This window comes from Scyliorhinus canicula, chromosome 16 (assembly GCF_902713615.1).
Source record: "Scyliorhinus canicula chromosome 16, sScyCan1.1, whole genome shotgun sequence".
Lineage (NCBI taxonomy): Eukaryota > Metazoa > Chordata > Chondrichthyes > Carcharhiniformes > Scyliorhinidae > Scyliorhinus > Scyliorhinus canicula.
This window is the reverse complement of record NC_052161.1, coordinates 4,649,016-4,668,976: the sequence shown is the minus strand read 5'-3', so window position 1 is coordinate 4,668,976 and position 19,961 is coordinate 4,649,016. Positions and strand designations below refer to the sequence as shown.

Below are 19,961 nucleotides of genomic sequence, written 5' to 3'. Positions count from 1 at the left end.
GCCCCCTACGCCCAGCCAGGCCCCTACCCCCAGCCAGGCCCCTACCCCCAGCCAGCCCCCTACCCCCAGCCAGGCCCCTACCCCCAGCCAGGCCCCTACCCCCAGCCAGGCCCCTACCCCCAGCCAGGCCCCTACCCTCAGCCAGGCCCCTACCCCCGCTGGCATTGCTCACCCAGCCAGGCCCCTACCCCCAGCCAGGCCCCTACCCCCAGCCAGGCCCCTACCCCCAGCCAGGCCCCTACCCCGCTGGCATTGCTCACCCAGCCAGGCCCCTACCCCCAGCCAGGCCCCTACCCCCAGCCAGGCCTCTACCCCCAGCCAGGCCCCTACCCCCAGCCAGGCCCCTACCCCCAGCCAGGCCCCTACCCCCAGCCAGGCCCCTACCCCCAGCCAGGCCTCTACCCCCAGCCAGGCCCCTACCCCCAGCCAGGCCTCTACCCCCAGCCAGATCGCTACACCCGCTGGCATTGCTGACCGCCACTCCAATAAGATTAGTCGTCGGGCAATCAAAGAGGCGACAAATGTATCTTTCTCTGCCTCATTTCTGATCAATATCTTGATCTTGCTCTCTCCCTATCAGTCAGTACAACAATAATACCTTCAACATAATAAACTGTATCCAGGTGCTTCACAGGAGATGGCCTCAAACAAAGTTTGACATATGACATGTTAAAGGAGAGGGAGAGATATAGAGAGAGCGAGGAGGGGAATTCCAGAATTTGGAGCCTAAGCCCAGCGACCAATGGTGGAGCATCAAAATCAGGAATGGTCAAGAGGTGGGAATTGGGAGTGGAAATATCTCAAAGGTTTGCAGAGCCGCGTGAGGTTGCAAGAGATAAGAAGGGTCGCGGCCAAGGAGGATTTAAAACAAGGATGAGAACCTTAAAAACTGAGGCATTGCTCATTGCGCCCAGGATGATTAGTGAATGGGGTTGGGTATCACCGAGGACACGGTCAACAAAAGCTTTGATAAGCTGAAGCTCACTCTCACTCTCCCCCACCTCATTCCCTGTTACTACCCAGATCACACACCCCTTTTCTTTTTGAATATTGTCATAGGAACACAAACTGCAAGTTCCCCTCCAGGTCACACAACATTCTGACTTGGAACTATATCATTATTCCTTCACTGTCGCTGGGTCAAAATCTTAGAACTCTCTCCCTAACAGCACTGTGGGTGCACCTACACCACAGGGACTGCAGCGGTTCAAGACGGCAGCTCACCACCACCTTCGCAAAGGGCAATTAGGGATGGGCAATAAATGCTGGTCCAGCCAGTGATGCGCACAACCTGTGAACGAATCAAGAAAGAGAGGTTTCCTCTCTCGGCTTTCTTTCTAGCATTACCTTGAGATCTCTGTTTACCATTATGTTTATTTTTTGCTCAGCTCTCTAGTCATTATGCTGCCCTCTCCCTCTAAATTTGCTGACTCCTGTCACCACGTCACAGACACTAGCACCTTTAGACCATAACTTCCCACCCTGTCTAACCTTCCCCTTGCTCATACATCTGCAACGGTTAATCTACTTATTTACTGTCACCATTTTCCCCAGTAGAACATTGAAGGTTTCTCCCATTCTGATTGTTCTGCATGTTATGAGCGCTATCCTCCAGCACTCCAATCCATGGCCACAAGCTTCAGTGTAACAGATGAACAATCAGTGTTGAGCGGCCGATCTCTGATTTGATGGGCCAACTTTAAACAACAGCTTTTCCTCTCCTCTGCCAAGACAAGCAGTACTCCCAGATCATCCCGAAGAGCAGAGACAACACCTGCTCTACTACCGACAATCGCCTTAAACCCCATTTTCCTGCCACTCCCCCCTCACCTGCAAGTGCGAGGAGCCCATGGACCTTTTAGTCACTGAGATCGAAACCATCCTCTGAGTCGCCTCAGCTGATGCCGACCCCTCACTCCCCCCATGTCCCACCAAGTCAAATCTCATGCCAGTCTCCCCATGCCTTACACTAGCTCCTCTTTGTTGGTCGCCATCTCCCCTCAGGACCTCTCCAGGCTAATCTGATGTATGAAACCCAGCTCCGGCACCCGATCAACCTCCTTTCCTGACCCTGTCCACACGAGCTGGGACTGCCCATCAGTAGCAACTTCTTCCTTCCTTTCAGAGCTGCCATCACCCCACTCCTCAAATCTCACATTTCTATACCAACTATTAACCCATCTCCAGCCTCCCTTTTCGCCACAAAATCCTTCATCATACAATCAAATCATCGGTAATTTGTTCCCACAATTCCTGTTACAATTCCCACAATTGGGCAGCACGGTAGCATAGTGGTTAGCATCAATGCTTCACAGCTCCAGGGTCCCAGGTTCGGTTCCCGGCTGGGTCACTGTCTGTGTGGAGTCTGCACGTCCTCCCCGTGTGTGCGTGGGTTTCCTCCGGGTGCTCCGGTTTCCTCCCACAGTCCAAAGATGTGCGGGTTAGGTGGATTGGCCATGCTAAATTGCCCGTAGTGTCCTAAAAAAAAGTAAGGTTAAGGGGGAGTTGTTGGGTTACGGGTATAGGGTGGATACGTGAGTTTGAGTAGGGTGATCATTGCTCGGCACAACATCGAGGGCCGAAGGGCCTGTTCTGTGCTGTACTGTTCTAAATTCTAAATTCTAAGTCTTTCGATCAGATTTCTGCTCGTGTAACAGCCCTAAATCAAAGTTCGAAATGAGATATTTACTGACTCTAATCCTTCCTCATGGGAGAAGTGTCATCTCTATCATTCCCTTCACTGCCGCTCCTCCAGTGTCCAGTATAGAGATTGCCCTCGTTTGGTTTCATTCCTATCCATCCAAACATAGCTAAAAGATTTGCCTGTACCCACACCATTACCTCTGGAATCCTTTCCTGACCCACTCGTTGGCGACATCAACCACTGGCATGGGGTGAGTTTCCATCGGTACAAAAATAGGAACATTTCAGAATCAAGCCATTCAGCCCCTTGCACTTGCTCCCCTATACAACACGGTCAGGATGATCTGCAACTTAAAGCCATTCTCTTGTCTTTGCTTCATATCCTTTGATATCCCATCTAACAAAACCCCGCGAGCTGGATTCTCTGATTTTGAGGCTATGGGCGTGATTCTCCGCTGCCCACGACGGGTCGGAGAATAGCGGGAGGGCCTTCCCGACATTTTTCCCGCCCTCCCGCTATTCTCCCCCCCACCACGGCCGCCCTACGACACGAATCGCTGCTCGCCGTTTTTTACGGCGAACAGCGATTCTCCCTAGGCCGATGGGCCGAGTTCCCAGGCCTTTACGGCCGTTTTCACGAACGCAATGACACCTGCTCTCACCGTTCGTGAAAACGGCCGCAAAGTGCCGTCCCGGACAACCATGGCACCGATTGGCACGGCCGCACCACGACCGTGCCTAAGGTGGCATGGGCCTGCGATCGGTGGCACCGATCACGGGCATCGGGTCCGATACCCGCGCACTATTTGTTCCTCCGCCGCCCCGCAGGATCAGTCCGCGGGGCGGCTGAGAGGCATGACGGCCCGCGCATGCGCGGGTTTGGCGCGTCTGCATGATGACGTCATCGTGCGCGTCAGCCGCCGTGACGCTTGGCGCGCGGACTTAGCGACGGTCACTAAGCCCGCGATGCCGTGCTTCACGGGGCCGCGCTGCTAGCCCTGCCCGGGGGGAGAATCGGGTCCTGGGAGGGGGCGCGGAGGCTGCCGTGAAATACGGCCAGTTTCACGGCAGCCTTTACGACTCTCCGCATTTGCGGAGAATCGCGCCCTATGTCTGGAGGATGTGTCTGGTTTTACGATGAGAAGGTTGGTGCCGCTTCCACACCAATGCTCCGACCGGGGAGGGGCTGGCAGCCATGCCACGTAAAACTCCAGGGAATAAACGGCCAGCGAATTGTCGGGTCCATGACCGCGCATGCGCACAGTGACCACCTGCAGTGGTCGTGCCGTACAACATAGCGCCGGCCGTGTGTGGACCCGATATGCCAGATAGGTGGCGAGTGAGTGGGCCTTGCCAAACCCCCCCCCCCCCCAGGCCAGCAGCACGGCTCCCCCAGTTCACAGACCGCAGCCGCCACCCCAGGTTCTCGAAAACTGCGAGTCTCCCGCGCCATCAGGAATTCGGCCCCTAGGGGACGGAGCATGGGGGAGGGCCTTCAGGTAATATCCTGAGGGGGCGGAGAATCCCTCCCCCCCCCCACCCAAATATTAATAACATACAGCTTCACCTCTGCACAATTTTGCTAGACCCCCTCCCCCATTGCAGCATAACATTGAGTCTTTAAAGACCGCAAACTCCTTCCTAATGATACAAAGTTGGATGGCAGGGTGAGCTGTGAGGAGGATGCAGAGCGGGATTTGGACAGGCTGAGTGAGTGGGCAAATGCATGGCAGATGCAGTAAAATGTGCATAAATGGGAGGTTATCCACTTCGGTGGCAAAAACAGAAAGGCAGATAATTATCTGAATGGTTATAGAATGAAAGAGGAGAATGTGCAACAAGACCTGGGTATGACACCCTGGGTTAATGCGCGGTCAATTCCAGCCCCCCAGGCCCCAGAGTCCCAACAAAAGTGAATTAACCAATAATTTGTATGTTTTCATGAGATGTTTGATCCTTAATTGTCCCAATGACTTACAGGCACCAAATTTGTAGGTAAAACATTTAAAAAACGGCTTATTTATAGCAAGAAAAGAGAAAACATGTAATGGAAACAATAGAACAATGATTTATTAATCTAACTATTCCCCAGACACCGGCCCACCCTCCACCCAGACAGGCATGAGACAGGCACATTGTGGAGTGGGTAGGAAAGGTTCAAAATAACAGGGATTAAACTGGAGGCAAGAGGAGACTCTTCACTGCTGAAGTGGCGGTCTTTGTAGTCAGTGATCTTCCAAGGATTCAAAGCGTTAAAATCATTGGTAGGTTTGGATCTTCTTTGCCTCCAACAAGAAGAGATATTTAACAGGCCTCTGCCCAGCTCCTTCTCTCAATGAAACTGAAATCAAAAGTGGAACCTTTCCTCTGCTCCAGAATATTCTGAAAGGCTGTCGCAATCACAATCGAAAACAGAAAATGTCCAGGGGTTTCAGAGGAGGGGATTGGCTGCTATCCAAGTCCATCAAAATGACATCACGAGCTATGCCATAAAGCACACTGCATCAAGGGGTGCATCTGACCAGTTCAAATACCAGCTTGCACCGGGATTGGAGTGGGGTGTTCAGTTTTAAAAACAGCCAGCAGGACATGCATTAAAAAAAGAAACCAGGATCAAATAATGATTTAAAAGAGGTTCCTTACAACAGGAAAACTATGTGTATTTTTCCCAGGTGGATAGTGTACCTATTACTGCATCTCCAGTGCAAAGAAACCAGAGGTCAGATCTGGTTCTGGGGAAGGTCATGGACATGGTCTTGAAAGGTATACCACTGGATAAATGGGGGAAGAATTCAGAATCCAAGCCGAACAGAAGAAGGGAATCTGAATGAATTGTACAAAACAGAGTTGCACAAAGGGGAATCCGAATCATCATTCCTCCTTGCTTGCGGAGTCGGACATTGGACCAACTCCACCAAGGACATCCAGGAATTATGCGGATGAAAGAATTCACAAGGAGTTATTTCTGGCGGCCAAGACTAGACTCACAGATTGAATCCCTACAGTGCCGAAGGAGGCCATTTGGCCCATCGAGTCTGCACCGGCTCTTGGAAAGAGCACCCTACCCAAGCCCACGCCTCCACCCTATCCCTCCCTAACCTTTTGGACACTAAGGGCAATTTAGCATGGCCAATCCACCCAACCTGCACAACTTCAGGACTGTGGGAGGAAACCGGAGCACCCGGAGGAAACCCACGCAGACACGGGGAGAAAGTGCAAACTCCGCACAGTCACCCGAGGCCGGAATTGAACCCGCGTCCGTGGCGCTGTGAGGCAGCAGTGCAATGTAGGGGTGGAGGGTGGCCCTCAGGTGGACTCTCGGGGCAACTCCTTTAAGGAGTTACCCCCTGGAGCACCATGACAAGTACAAGTTTGGTGATACCTGTCGTGATCCGCACCCCTCTGATTCTCGGGCTGGAGGGTGTGGTTCCTGGCCCGCTGAGTGGATGTAAATGGGTCACTGAGACCCGTTTGGATCCATTAGCATCCTCCCACTGGCCTGCGGGGCTCGAACCCCAATCCTGCCGCCAGTGGGGGGGTGAGGGGGGTGGGAGGGGGGGGGGGGGCGGAGTACAGTGATCGGTTCGGCACATGGCGCCAACCTCGATTTCGGGCGGACGCCGATCGCGATCTGCTTTGCCAGCACCGTGGGACAGAGAATCCAGCCCCTCATATGCTAACCAAACCCTTCCCCCTCTGACAAAAATCAAATCTGTCAGAAATGCACCAAGAACCCTCCTGCTAGTTTCCAATGTCCATGGAGTCACCCAGACTCCTCGAAAGTCCACCCGACACTAAATGAGACGCCTGCCGTGTTATTCTCTTCAATAAACGTACACTTGTGGCCATTACCTTGTGCCAGTTGGAATGCTGAATTCAGTGCTGGGTAGATTGTTTCACCAAGTTTCTCCCTGATTGCAACACCAAGATTTGAACCAATATCTGAAAATCAATAAAAATAATTTAAAATAAGTTTACTCAAAAGATGGTTAGATTCAACCTGCTATTACCTTGATTCATTTACCACTGGGGGGTACAGCATGGGGCCAGTATACCAGCAGGGGTGTGAAAGGACGCCGGTCCGCCATGCTCCGCCCCTTCCAAAATAGCATCATCGTGACGCGCACCGCGTGCCATTTCAGCACCATTGGCGCGTCATCGGGTTAGGTTACACACACGGCCGGTGCCATGTTGTACGGTGCAACCGGTGCAGCTCGTCAGCCGTGTGCATGCGCGGCCCGGGACCCGGCCATTCTCCGGCCGTTTTCTACACCGGTGCTAGCCCCTCACTTGTCCTGGAATCTGTGAGGGGTTCATGCCGATTATGAACACCACGGGTCCCGCACCGGCATCGACACTTAGCCGCAAAAACGGAGAATTCCGCCCCTTATTTTTAAACAGTGACCCATAATTCCACCTTCCCCCATAAGAAACATCCTCTCCACATCAACCCGTCAATACCCCCTGGGATCTGAAACATTTCAAACATGTGCTGGACTGCAGTGTCAAATTTTGTCAGATAATGCACCTGTAAACTATCACAATACTGACACCTGGGGAACGCCACTCTTTAACTTTCCTACAGTCTGAATAGCAACTATTGATGACTATTTTTCTTTCACCATTTCTATACCTTTAATCCCATGGAATTTAAATTTTGCTCATAAAATTGGTCATCAGGGACATCCCCTGTACTCAAAGATAGTTTTCCATCCAGTCAGGCTTTGGTCCACAGGAGGAGAACAGTTACCTTGAGGTTTATGGTACTGTAAGATGTATGATTGAACAGATTGATGTAACTATGTGATCTCACCCTTCCATCATTGACTGCATTGGGATATCAAATGTCTCCTCCTTTATCTGATGATTGCCTGGTTCCTTGTCCTCTTCTTCCTCTGCACTCTCTCCTCTCCCCCCCATTTTCACCATCCTGTCTTTTTCACCATCCTCCTTCAGCCTCCAACAGCAGGTTCCTTTCATCAAAGTGTTGCTTTGCGTACAAGCACGAAGGAGCCAACTGTGCCTCATTATGTGTCCCTTTTACCCCTGAGAGAATCCTGCACTGTAACTTGTTCACAGAGTCAGGTGGCTTTGAACTGGACAGAGCGAGCGCCCCTCAAATCTTTACCAATCGGTGACAACGGCGCATGTGGACAAATACAAACCATCTCATTGATTCCCAGCCATTAGCCAAACTGACATGGGCTGCAATTCTCCAGCTGTTGGAATTCTCTTTTACCCCGCCCACAGGTTTCCCGACGGCATGGGGTGGTTTCAGTTGGAAACCCCATTGACAAGCGATGGGAAGATAGGATCCCGGCGTTAGTGAATGGCCCACCTTCGAGAAAGACACAGCTGGGGTCGGGGAGAATCCCGCCCATGGTTCCCATGGTTCGTGTGTTGGTGATAGCAATCCCGTAAATTAGTCGGAACTATACACTGAGCTTGCACATACTAAATCAATCCGTCAATCATAAATAATTACTTACTGTCCAGGTTCCCTGTGACACTGTTTATTGGGACTGTACTGGAATTAGTGATGGCTGTAACTTCCTGAAGAAAAATTAGTTCAAAGAAAAGTTAGAATCCGAAACACACAGGGAAACTTCTGAAAATGGCATCCAGGTCCTGAATACATGTATTCTCTCACTAACCAGGTACCCAGAATTATATAGATTAAAAAACACACCCAGATTTTGAAATGTATATAATGCAAACCCACTCGTGAAACACACAGAGTAACAATTTTCATTAATATAGCACATTTAATGTAATAAAGCATCCCAAAGCACTTCACAAGACCAACATCAATAAAAATATCTTTGTGACATTTCTTTGACAGTGAGCTACATAAAGAGATGTTCGGACAGGTCATCTAAACTTTGGTCAAGAGGGTAGGCTTTATCTTAAAGAAGGAGAGACAAAGGTGGGGAGGTTTAGGGAGGGAATTCCAGAGCTTCTGGCCTTGTCAGCTGAAGGCACGGCCACCAATGACGGAGCGATTAAAATGTGGGATGCACGCGAGGCTGAAATTATCATAGAATCATATCGAATAATAGAATTTACAGTGGAGAATGCCATTCAGCCCATCGAGTCTGCACAGGCTCTTGGAACGAGCACCACACTTAAGCCCACACTTCCACCCTCTCCCGTAAACCAGTAACCCCACCTAACCTCAGGGCAATTTATCATGGCCCAATCCACCTAACCTGCACGCCTTTGGACTGCGGGAGGAAATCGGAGCACCCGGAGGAGACCACGCAGACACGGGGAGAGCATGCAGACTCCGCACTGACAGTGACCCAAGCCGCGAATCGAACCTGGGAACTGTGAGGCAACTGTGCTAACCACCGTGCTACCGTGCTGCCCTTCAGTGGAGTGCAGATAACTTCGGGGAGTGTAGGGTTGGAGGAGCTGAAACCAAGGGTGAGGGGGGGGGGGTTGGAATCTTATTGAAACTTACTGAGATACTGAGAGGCCTGGATAGAGTGGACGTGGAGAGGATGTTTCCATCAGGAGGAAATAGTAGAACCCGAGGGCACAGCCTCAGACTGAAGGGACGATTCTTTAAAACAGAGATGAAGAGGAATTTCTTCAGCCAGAGGAAGGTAAATCTGTGGAACTCTTTTCTGCAGAAGGCTGTGGCCAAATCACTGAGTGCCTTTAAGACAGAGATAGATAGGTTCTTGATCAATAAGGGGATCTGGGGCTATGGGGAGAAGGCAGGAGAATGGGGATGAGAAATATATCAGCCATTATTGATGGGCCGAATGGCCTAATTCTGCTCCTACGTCTTATGGCCTTTTGGTCTAATTTAAACGCATGGATAAGAATTTTAAAATGGAAGCAATGTCAGGTAATGCTGCTAAATTCAGCTTAGTGATCAAGATTATGCCAATACTTAAGAAAAATTAGATAAATGCTGAAGGAAAGGGAATAAAGGGACATGGGATCAGTGAGGCACATGGGATTAAGTTGAAGCTCATGTGGAGGGAAAACACCAACATAGAGTCATGCGGCTAAAAGTTCTAATTTTGTGAAGTAATTTGTAAACGACATAAACACGTGCTCATCCACTGATACGCTGCTCGAGTCTTCATTCTCTCCAAATCTCATTCACCCACTGTGCTGACAAATTTTGGAAACTATTCGACTGCAGTGGTCATCAAGGCCAAGTCACCTATTCTTCCAATTCCAGCAGGTATTCCTGCATGGTAAGTGGGTGCGAAAACCTCTACAGTGCCCTCCTCCCTAACCTCAGGGATCGAGGCTGTCACCTCCCCTGCTCTAGCACAGACTGGGCACGACACCAGGGAACATGTACAAGAGCTCAGCTCTTGTTTGGTGCTAAAAGCGGAGCCATTCCTGAGAAATGCACCAACGATGGTATATCCCACAAATGAGGGACACCAGTTACGTGTGTTACATTCTTCTCTAACACAACAGAGATGGGAAAAACAATGAAGTGGGGGGCGCGATGCTCTGACCCCCACGCCGGGTGGGAGAATCGCGGGAGTGCCGGGCGAATCACACCACGCCGCCCTGGCACCCCCACGTGATTCTCCCTCCCCCCTCCAAAACGGCGTGTCGCATTTTGCGACAGGCCGCTCGGAGAATCGGCGCTCCGGTCGAACGGCGATTCTCCGGCCCGGATGGGCCGAGCGGCGTGCCGAATCTGACCGGTTCACGCCGGCGCCAACCACACCTGGTCGCTGCCGGCGTGAACATCGCGCGACCGCTGCGTGTGGGGCCTGTGGAGGGCGGAGGGAGGATCGAGCACCAGGGGCGTGCTCAGGAGGGGTCTGGCCCGCGATCGGTGCGATCTTTTCCCTTCGCCGCCCCGCAAGATCAATCCTCCATGTCTTGCGGGGCAGTGGAGGGGAGGACGGCAATCGCGCATGCGCGGGTTGGCACCGGCCAACCTGCGCATGCGCGGGTGACGTCATTTAGGCGCCGCTGGCTACGTCATTCAGGTGTCAAGGCCCGGCACGCGAGATTGACGCGCCGCCGCTCCTAGCCCCCCCGGGGGAGTAGAATAGGGGGCGAGGAGCGGCCTCCGATGCCGGAGTGAAACACTCCGGGTTTCACTCCGGCGTCGGCACTTTGTCTCCCTTTGGGAGAATCGCGCCCGGGTTCTTTGTTTTGAAGATATGTCTGGATGCAAATAAAGTTAACTGAAAACTAAGTACAAAAGATACACGTGCTTGTACCAACAACCATGTGGATGGACTAAAGAAGCTGGAGTCATTCTCCTCAGAGCGGAGAAGGTAAATTATGAACGGTTTTCAGAATTTATATCAGCAGACATTGTTTCGAATGGCAGGAGGGTTTTTAGATTCATAGACATTTACAGCACAGAAGAGGCCATTCAGCCCATTGTCTCCATATCATGAATAAAGATCTGACTACACAAATCCCATTTTCCAGCCATTGAGGTTACAGCGCAAGTGAATATCTGAATACTTCTTAAACATTACGAGAGTTTCTGACTCAACCATCCTTTCAGGCAACGAGTTCCAGACTCACATCACCTTCTGGGTGAAAATGTTTCTCCTCAGCCTCCCTCTTAGCTGTCCACATCTTACCTTGAATCTATGCCCCCTGGTTATTAACCCCTCAACTATTGGAAAAAGTGCCTTCCTATCCATCCCTTCTGTGACCCTCATAATGCTGTACGCCTCTATCAGTCCCCTCTCAACCTTCACTGCTCCAAGGAAAACAGCCCCAGCCTATCCAATCTCACCTCACAGCTCTGACCCTCCATCCCAGGCAACATCCTGGGAAATATCCTCTGCACCTTCTCCAGTGCAATCACATCCTTCCTACAAGGTGACACCCACTACTCCAGTTGTGGCCTAACCAGCATTTTATGCAGTTCCAGCTTGACCTCCCTGCTATTGTATTCTATTCCTCGGTTAAGAAAGGCAAGTATCCCTTGTGCCTACTTCACTGCCTTATGTACCTGTCCTGCCACCTTCAGGGGTCTGTGGGTATGCACTGCAAGGTCCCTCTGTTCTTCAGTACTTTCCAGGCTCCTACCATTCCCAATGTAATCCTGCGCCTTGTTAGCCCTGCCCTGTGCATTAGCTCACACTTTTCCGGTTAAATTTCCACTCTGTGCATCAGTCCATTGATATCCTACTACAGTCTATGGTTGTCCTCCTCGCTAATTACCATCCTGCCAATTTTCCTGTCAACTGCAAACTTCTTGATCACACCCCCTACATTTCAGCCCAAATCATTAATGTACACCACAAATAGCAAGAGCTCCAGATCCGAGCCCTGCGGAACCCCAGTCACAAAAACATCCCTCTACCATCACCCTCTGCTTCCTGCCTCTCGGCCACTTCCGGATCCAATGTGCCTCTCTGTCTTGGATCCTGTGGGCCTTTACTTTCTTAACCAGTCTGCCATGAAGGACCTTATCAAAGGCCTTGCTAAAGTCACAAATGCATTAACATCATCTACACTCCTGGTTACCTCCTCAAACAAATGTATTACATTTGTCAAATACGACCTTCCCTAAACAAATCCATGCTCCCTATCCCTGCTGACAGTGAGGTCAGTGAGCAGAGGGCACAGATTGAAGAGAAATAACAAAAGACCCAGATGGAAGAAGAGAATTTCTTTTTGTGCAGAGTTGTTGCAGATCACCCTGTCTGAAAGGGTGGTGGAAGCAAATTCAATCATCACCTTCAAAGGGGAACGAGATAAAGGACATTTCGAGGAATGGTTTACAGGTATTGTGTTAAGAGCAGGGACTAATTAGATCCCTCAAAGAGCGCGAATGGCCTCCTGTTGAACTGTACATTTCTATAATTCTGTGGCAGTTGGTAATGTGCATGGAAATTAGATAGTGAATCAAAAAAGAAACAGCTTTACGTCAAAGTGGGTTAATGTTTAGGAAGGAATTTCAGGCGAAGTATCAGCGCTGGATGACGCTGTCATAGGCTGAACCATTAGAGCAGAATAAATATTTACAGTTAGGATGGCACGGAGGTAAATCTTCAGGTTTTCCGAGGGGATTCTAAGCAAGGTGCCATTGTCCTGTAACGATTCTGTCGTCTTCTCATTGCTGACGAACATGCAGACACTTCCCGCTCTGTTTGTGGGAGGGTTGGAGGAACAAAAAACAAAGTGTCATTGTTTCACCATTTTCAAAAGCCTCTGCTTTTATATCATCACTTTTCACAATACCAGGGCACCCAAAAGTACTTTAGAGATTATTTTAATACTTCATTTGCTGAGCAATAACATATTGGGCCAATTTTTGCTGTCACAATAAAGGTGAGGCAAATGACACTCAATGTTATTGATCTGCAAATGGTACAGTAAGTCAGACAAGGGGGAGATGTGTAGCTTCAATCAAAAGTCCCAAAGTGTGTTCAAGTTATGCTGCTCCATTTTTTGAAAACAAGGGGCGCGATTCTCCCAGCACCGCGCCAGGCCGGGGAATCGCTGCAACCGTGCCACGCCGCCCCGAATCCGGCACGCGATTCTCCCAGCACCGCGCCAGGCCGGGGAATCGCTGCAACCGTGCCACGCCGCCCCGAATCCGGCGCGCGATTCTCCGAGGTGCGGAGAATCGGCGCCATTTGCGCTGGCGCATTTGGGGCGGGGCCAGTCGCGGGCCTCTGTCCGCGGCCGGGCCGCCGATTCTCCAGCCCGGATGGGCCGAGCTGCCGCGCGGAAACGGCAGAGTCACACCGGCGCCGTCCACCCCTGGTCGCTGCCGGCGGGAACTCTGCGCGAAGGGTCGGTGGCCGGCCTGTGGGGCGGGGGAAAGCGCTCCTTCACCAGTGGGGGGGGGCCTCCGATGGGGTCTGGCCCGTGATCGGGGCCTCACCGATCGCAGGGCTGGCCTCTCCCCCCCCGGGCCTACTTTGTTCTGCTTCCGGCCCCAGAACCCCCGTCGGGGCCGGAGTGCTGAAAAAGTCCCCAGCGCATGCGCGGGTTGGCGCGGCCCTACTGCGCATGCGCGGGCTGGTGCGGTTCAACAGCGCATGCACAGGCTGGTGCGGTTCAACAGCGCATGCGCGGGTTGGCACGGCGCCCATTTGGCGCCGGGAAGGGAGGCTTGAGCAGCGTGAACCGCTCCAGCGCTGTGCTGGCCCCTGTGGGGGCCGGAATCAGTAGTTCCAGCACCCGTTTCGCACCAATCGCGCCCAGGATCTCCTCATCTGACTCAGACTCCACATGCATTTAATGATGTTTAAGTTGCTGTATTTGGACAATTACAACACGTTACCCTCAATGGCTCCGAGTAGGCTCCACAGTGAAGATATGGAATCAGTTGAGGAGGCATTTTAGGGTGGAAGGGATGTCTGTGCTAACACTGCTGTGCGAGAATCATTGGTTTGAGCCCGGGGGGGGGGGGGGGGGGGGGGGGGTGGATAGTGTATACAGGAGGTGGAGGCTGGTCAAGGTGAGGAATCTGTATTTGGAGAAATGGTTCGCCAGTCTGGAGGAGCTCAGGGAGAGGGTAGAGCTGCTGAGGGGTAGTGAGTTTAGGTATCTGCAGGTTAGGGACTTTGCGCGAAAGATCTGGAGGGGGTTCCCTAGGTTGCCTGGATACACCCTGCTGGAGCGACTGCTGCTTCTGGATGTGAAAGGGGAGGGAAGATTTGGGGATATATATAAGTGGCTGGGGGAGCAGGGAGGCGAGCGGGTGGTGAAAATCAAGGCGAAATGGGAAGCGGGGTTGGGAATGGAGATCAGTTGGGGAGTATGGAGTGAGGCACTGCCTAGGGTAAACGGGGCCTCCTCTTGTGCAGGGATGAGCCTGATACAGTTCAAGGTGGTGCACAGGGTGCATATGACTCGGGTGAGAATGAGTGGGTTCTTCCAGGGGTTAACAGATGAGTGTGAAAGGTGTGGGCGGGGGTCAGCGAATCATGCGCACATGTTTTGGAGTTGAGAAAAATTGGGAAGATTCTGGGCGGGAGTGTTCGAGGTCTTAGCCAGGATAGTGGAGGAGGGAGTGGACCCGGACCCTTTGGTGGTGATATTTGGCGTTTCAGAGAAGCCGGAGCTCATGGAGAGGAGGAAGGCCGATGTCTTGGCCTTCACCTCTCTGATTGCCTGACGGCGGATTTTGCTGGAGTGGCGGTCGGCATCGCCACCTGGGGAAGCGGCTTAGTTGGGTGACCTGTATGACTTCCTGCGATTAACAAAAATAAAGTATGAGTTAAGGGGCTCTTGAGGAAAGGTGGGGGATGTTTGTGACCGTGTTTGAGGAGCTGTTCATTGTAGGGGAAGAGGGAGGGGTGAAAAAGGGGGAAATCTGTACAGACTGTATAGTCGATTGTTGGGAAATATGTTTCTTGGGAAGTTTATTCGCTGTAACCTGTTTTGATGAATGTTTGTGATAAAATACATGTCCATTCTAATCAGTCTAAGTACCCTAGTTAATTGCCTTCAGTCAACCTCTCTGTCACTGACAATTAACTATTACAAACAGTGTTATTACAATAGCGGGGCAGACTCGATAGGCCGAGTGACATAATTCAACTCCTATGTCTATGGCCTTATGATAGTGTAGAGGGAGCTTTAACTTGTATTGAACCCCCTGCTGTACCTGTCCTGGGAGTGTTTGATGTGGACAGTGTAGAGGGAGCTTTACTCTGTATCTAACCCCTTGCTGTACCTGTCCTGGGAGTGTTTGATGGGACAGTGTAGAGGGAGCTTTACTCTGTATCTAACCCCGTGCTGTACCTGTCCTGGGAGTGTTTGATGGGACAGTGTAGAGGGAGCTTTACTCTGTATCTAACCCTGTGCTGTACCTGTCCTGGGAGTGTTTGATGGGGACACTGTAGAGGGAGCTTTACTCTGTATCTAACCCCGTGCTGTACCTGTCCTGGGAGTGTTTGACGGGGACAGTGTAGAGGGAGCTTTACTCTGTATCTAACCCCGTGCTGTACCTGTCCTGGGAGTGTTTGATGGGGACAGTGTAGAGGGAGCTTTACTCTGTATCTAACCCCGTCTGTACCTGTCCTGGGAGTGTTTGATGGGGACAGTGTAGAGGGAGCATTACTCTGTATCTAACCCCGTGCTGTACCTGTCCTGGGAGTGTTTGATGGGGACAATGTAGAGGGAGCTTTACTCTGAATCTAACCCCGTCTGTACCTGTCCTGGGAGTGTTTGATGGGGACAGTGTAGAGGGAGCTTTACTCTGTATCTAACCCCGTGCTGTACCTGTCCTGGGAGTGTTTGATGGGGACAGTGTAGAGGGAGCTTTATTCTGTATCTAACCCCGTGCTGTACCTGTCCTGGGAGTGTTTGATGGGGACAGTGTAGAGGGAGCTTTACTCTGTATCTAATCCCGTGCTGTACCTGTCCTGGGAGTGTTTGATGGGGACAGTGTAGAGGGAGCTTTACTCTGTATCTAACCCCGTGCTGTACCTGTCCTGGGAGTGTTTGGTGGGGACAGTGTTGAGTGAGCTTTACTCTGTATCTAACCCCGTGCTGTACCTGTCCTGGGAGTGTTTGATGGGGACAGTGTAGAGGGAGCTTTACTCTGTATGTAACCCTGACAAGTTAGAAAGAGGACACATTCTGATGAAGATTTCTGAAAGTTCAGGAATAGCTAAACAACACTCACAGCATCACTGTTGTAACCAAGAATAAGATGGCTGCCAGGGTCTTCCTCTTGCAGTTGATCGATTCAGTCTGCTCCTGGTACATCGCCCCTCCACAGTTCCCACAGCACCGACAGCAGCAGAAGAAAATACCAACCAAGGGCATGAGGATGAAGAAGAGGAGTCCAATGCCCGCACACACGATGAAGCCAACTTCATACCTCAAAATCTGGAACGGATGAGTATATAAACGGAATTATTTGTTTGCCCTGGCACTGGAAGCGGAGGATTCGCTGGGAGTCAGATTGTTGTTTGCCAGTGATTCACAGCAAGTCATTGAGAATCTTCAACTTGTTTAACATCCTGCCCAATTTTCTTTACAATTTGATTCACAGGGAAACAAAGTGGTCGGAGTGTAAAACTGACTTTTCGTGATTGTTCCTGCCCAGGATTGAGTTTAAACCCAGTGTATGTCTACCCTCATTCATTCTTTTTAAGAACCTCCGCACTATGGAATTCCTCAATTCTTTCAGTACATTGCACAGTCTACAGGCTTTGAAATGTGGCATTATTCTGATTACAACAGCAATTGTTGCATTAATTAACCTCTTATCACTTCTCACAGTAGTGTATATTTAAATTGCTTCAAAGTTGAAACTGTGTTAGGCAGGCCATAGAATCATAGAATTTACAGTGCAGAAGGAGGCCATTCGGCCCATCAAGTCTGCACCGGCTCTTGGAAAGCGCACCCTTCCGAGCCCCACACCACCCTATCCCCATAACCCAGTTACCCCACTCAACCAACTCTAAGGGCAATTTTTGGGCACTCAGGGCAATTTAGCATGGCCAATCCACCTACCCTGCATGTCTTTGGACTGTGGGAGGAAACCGGAGCACCCGGTGGAAACCCACGCAGACACGGGGAGAACGTGCAGACTCCGCACAGACAGTGACCCAGCTGGGAATCGAACCTGGAACCCTGGAGCTGTGAAGCAATTATGCTAACTACTGTGCTACTGGGCTGCCCTAGGTGTTTAATGACCATTTGATGCACCGAGATGTCCCTGAGTTAGAGTGTTCTAATGGGCCTATTGTTTCTGATGGTGTTTGTGAAGAGGAAGCTGTCACCATAAGATCCAGTGCTTTCGGCCATTTCTTGATATCATGTGGGAGTGAATCGTATTGGCTGAAGACTGACATTTGTGATGTTCAGGACCTCCGGAGAAGACCGAGATGGATCATCCACTCGGCACTTCTGGCTGAAGATTATTCAGCCTTGTCTTTTGCACAGATGTGCTGGGCTCTTCCATCATTGAGGATGGGGATATTTGTGGAGCCTCCTCCTCCAGTGAGTTGTTTAATTGTCCACCACCATTCACGGCTGGACGTGGCAGGACTGCAGAGCTTAGATCTGATGCGTTCATTGTGGGATGCCTTACTTGCTATTACTTGCAATGTCTATCACGTGCTGCTAATGCTCTTTGGCACAAGTAGTCGTGTGTTGTAGCTTCACCAGGTTGACACCTCATTTCTCGGCGTGCCTGGTGTTGCTCCTGGCATGCTGTCCTGCTCTCTTCATTGAACCAGGGTTGATCCCCTGGCTGGGGGGTAATGGTAGAGTGGGGGATATGCCGGGCCATGAGGTTACAGATTGTGGTTGAGTTCAATTCTGCTGCTGTTGATGACCCACAGCCTCATGGATGCCCAGCCTGGAGTTGCTGGATCTGTTTGAAGTCTCTCACATTTAGCACGGTGGTAGTCACATAACGCGACGGAGGGTATCCTCAATGTGAAGATAGGACTTTGTCTCCACAAGTACTGTGTGATGGTCACTTCTACCGATACTGGCATGGACAGATGCATCTGCAGCAGGCAGGTTGTTGAGGATGAGGAAAAGTATGTTTCCCTCACCACCTGCCGCAGTCCCAGTCTAGCAGCGATGCCCTTTGGGACCCGGCCAGCTCGGTCTGTGGGTGCTACCATTCTTGATGATGGACATTGAAGTCTCTCACCCAGAGAATATCCTGCGCCTTTGCTACCCTCAGTGCTTCCTCCAAGTGGTGTTCAACATGGAGGAGAACTGATTCATCAGCTGATGGTGGCCGGTACGTGGTAACCAGCAGGAGGTTTCCTTGCCCATGTTTAACCTGAAGCTATGAGACTTCATGGGGTCCGGAGTCGATGATGAGGACTCCCAGGGCAACTCCCTCCCGACTGTATCCCACTGTGCCGCCACCTCTGGTGGTTCTGTCCTGCCGGTGAGACAGGACATACCCAGTGATGGAACCATCAATTCACCAGACACGTGTTTCCTATATGAATCTAGGCTTTAATCGACTTACTTCAGAGCCAGCCTGTTACCCGTTGATGAACACTTAGTGAACTCAGGCTGACTCTGGACAAGGGTATTTATACAGCAGCACTAGGGGGAGGGGTTGTGGGCGGAGCCAAGGGTGGAGCCCAGTACAAGTTCCTGAGTACTCTCAGAGCTACTTCCCCTAGTGGTAGGATAGCGCTACTGCGCTTACAAAGACAGTGTGAATTATCATATATACATACATATATTACATTCACCACATTCACCCCCTGCAAAAAAATCAAGTCCGGCGGGGGTGGTGGCCTACAACATCAGTCTGTCCGGTAGTCGTATTGTCCATTGTGATCTGCGGAGCACTGGGGTTGCAGCCTCTTGCGGTGGCTGGATGGGTGTTGTGTGCTGGGGTACGATGGCGGACTCCAGGGAGGGTTGTGTCCGAGCTTCATACTCTCCTGGTTCGACCGGGGACTGGGGGCGCTGGGGGCTGGCCGGCGAGGGTGCGCGGAACTGGTGGAGCGAGCTCGTGGGCTCGGGAGCGCAAGGGGGCGGCAGTATGGGGTGTAGGGCGAGAGATCCTTCTGTGAGGGTAGGGGGGGCGCTGGATCCGGCGGGTGCCAGTTCCCAGAGGGATACAGTGTCCTGACGGCCGTCAGGGAACTCGACGAAGCCGTACTGGGGGTTGGAGTGCAGCAGGCGCACCTTCTCAACAAGGGGGCCGGTTTTGTGCGCTCTGATGTGTTTCCTCAGGAGTACGGGGCCCGGCGTCCTCAGCCATGCCGGAAGTGAGACCCCCGTGGTAGTGCCCCTGGAAAATATGAAGAGCCTCTCGTGAGGGGTCTGGTTGGTCGCCGTACACAAAAGGGACCTAATAGTGTGAAGCGCGTCTGGGAGGACTTCCTGCCACTGGGAGACTTGGAGCTTTCTAGATCGGAGGGTCAGTAGGACGGTCTTCCAGACCGTCGCGTTCTCCCTTTCCACCTGCCCGTTCCCAATGGGGTTGTAGCTGGTAGTCCTGCTCGAGGCAATGCCCTTGTCGAGCAGGTACTGACGCAGGTACTGAGCTAATGACTGTGTGGGAGGTCATGTCGGGGCACGGGATAGCGAATGGGAAACGGGAGAACTCGTCTACAACGTTTAAAAAGTAAACGTTCTTGTTAGTTGAGGGGAGTGGCCCTTTGAAATCAATCGCGAGGCGTTCAAAGGGCCTAGAAGCCTTGACCAGGTGGGCCCTGTCTGGTCTATAGAAGTGCGGTTTGCACTCCGCACAGATCGGGAAGTCCCTGGTGACCGCTTTTACCTCCTCGTTGGAGAAAGGCAGGTTTCGGGCCCTGATGTAGTGGGCGAGCCGGGTGACCCCCGGGTGGCAGAGGTCAGTGTGGATGACTTTTGATCGGTCGATCTGCGCGCTGGCGCATGTCTGGCGG

The 19,961-nt window shown here is 51.6% G+C and overlaps 1 protein-coding gene across 7 annotated transcripts in view; it reads right to left on the bottom strand.

Moving 5' to 3' along the window:
• prom2 (prominin 2) overlaps nucleotides 1-19,961 on the bottom strand; it is a 185,348-nt gene that overhangs the window by 76,204 nt on the left and 89,183 nt on the right. For all 7 annotated transcript variants that reach the window (XM_038821458.1, XM_038821457.1, XM_038821456.1 and 4 more), the window contains 4 exons: nucleotides 16,244-16,449; nucleotides 12,625-12,745; nucleotides 8,133-8,196; nucleotides 6,496-6,585 (listed from right to left, as the gene is read on the bottom strand). In XM_038821458.1, the coding sequence (XP_038677386.1) occupies nucleotides 6,496-6,585; nucleotides 8,133-8,196; nucleotides 12,625-12,745; nucleotides 16,244-16,449 (481 nt within the window). The remainder of the gene's footprint in view (nucleotides 1-6,495; nucleotides 6,586-8,132; nucleotides 8,197-12,624; nucleotides 12,746-16,243; nucleotides 16,450-19,961) is intronic.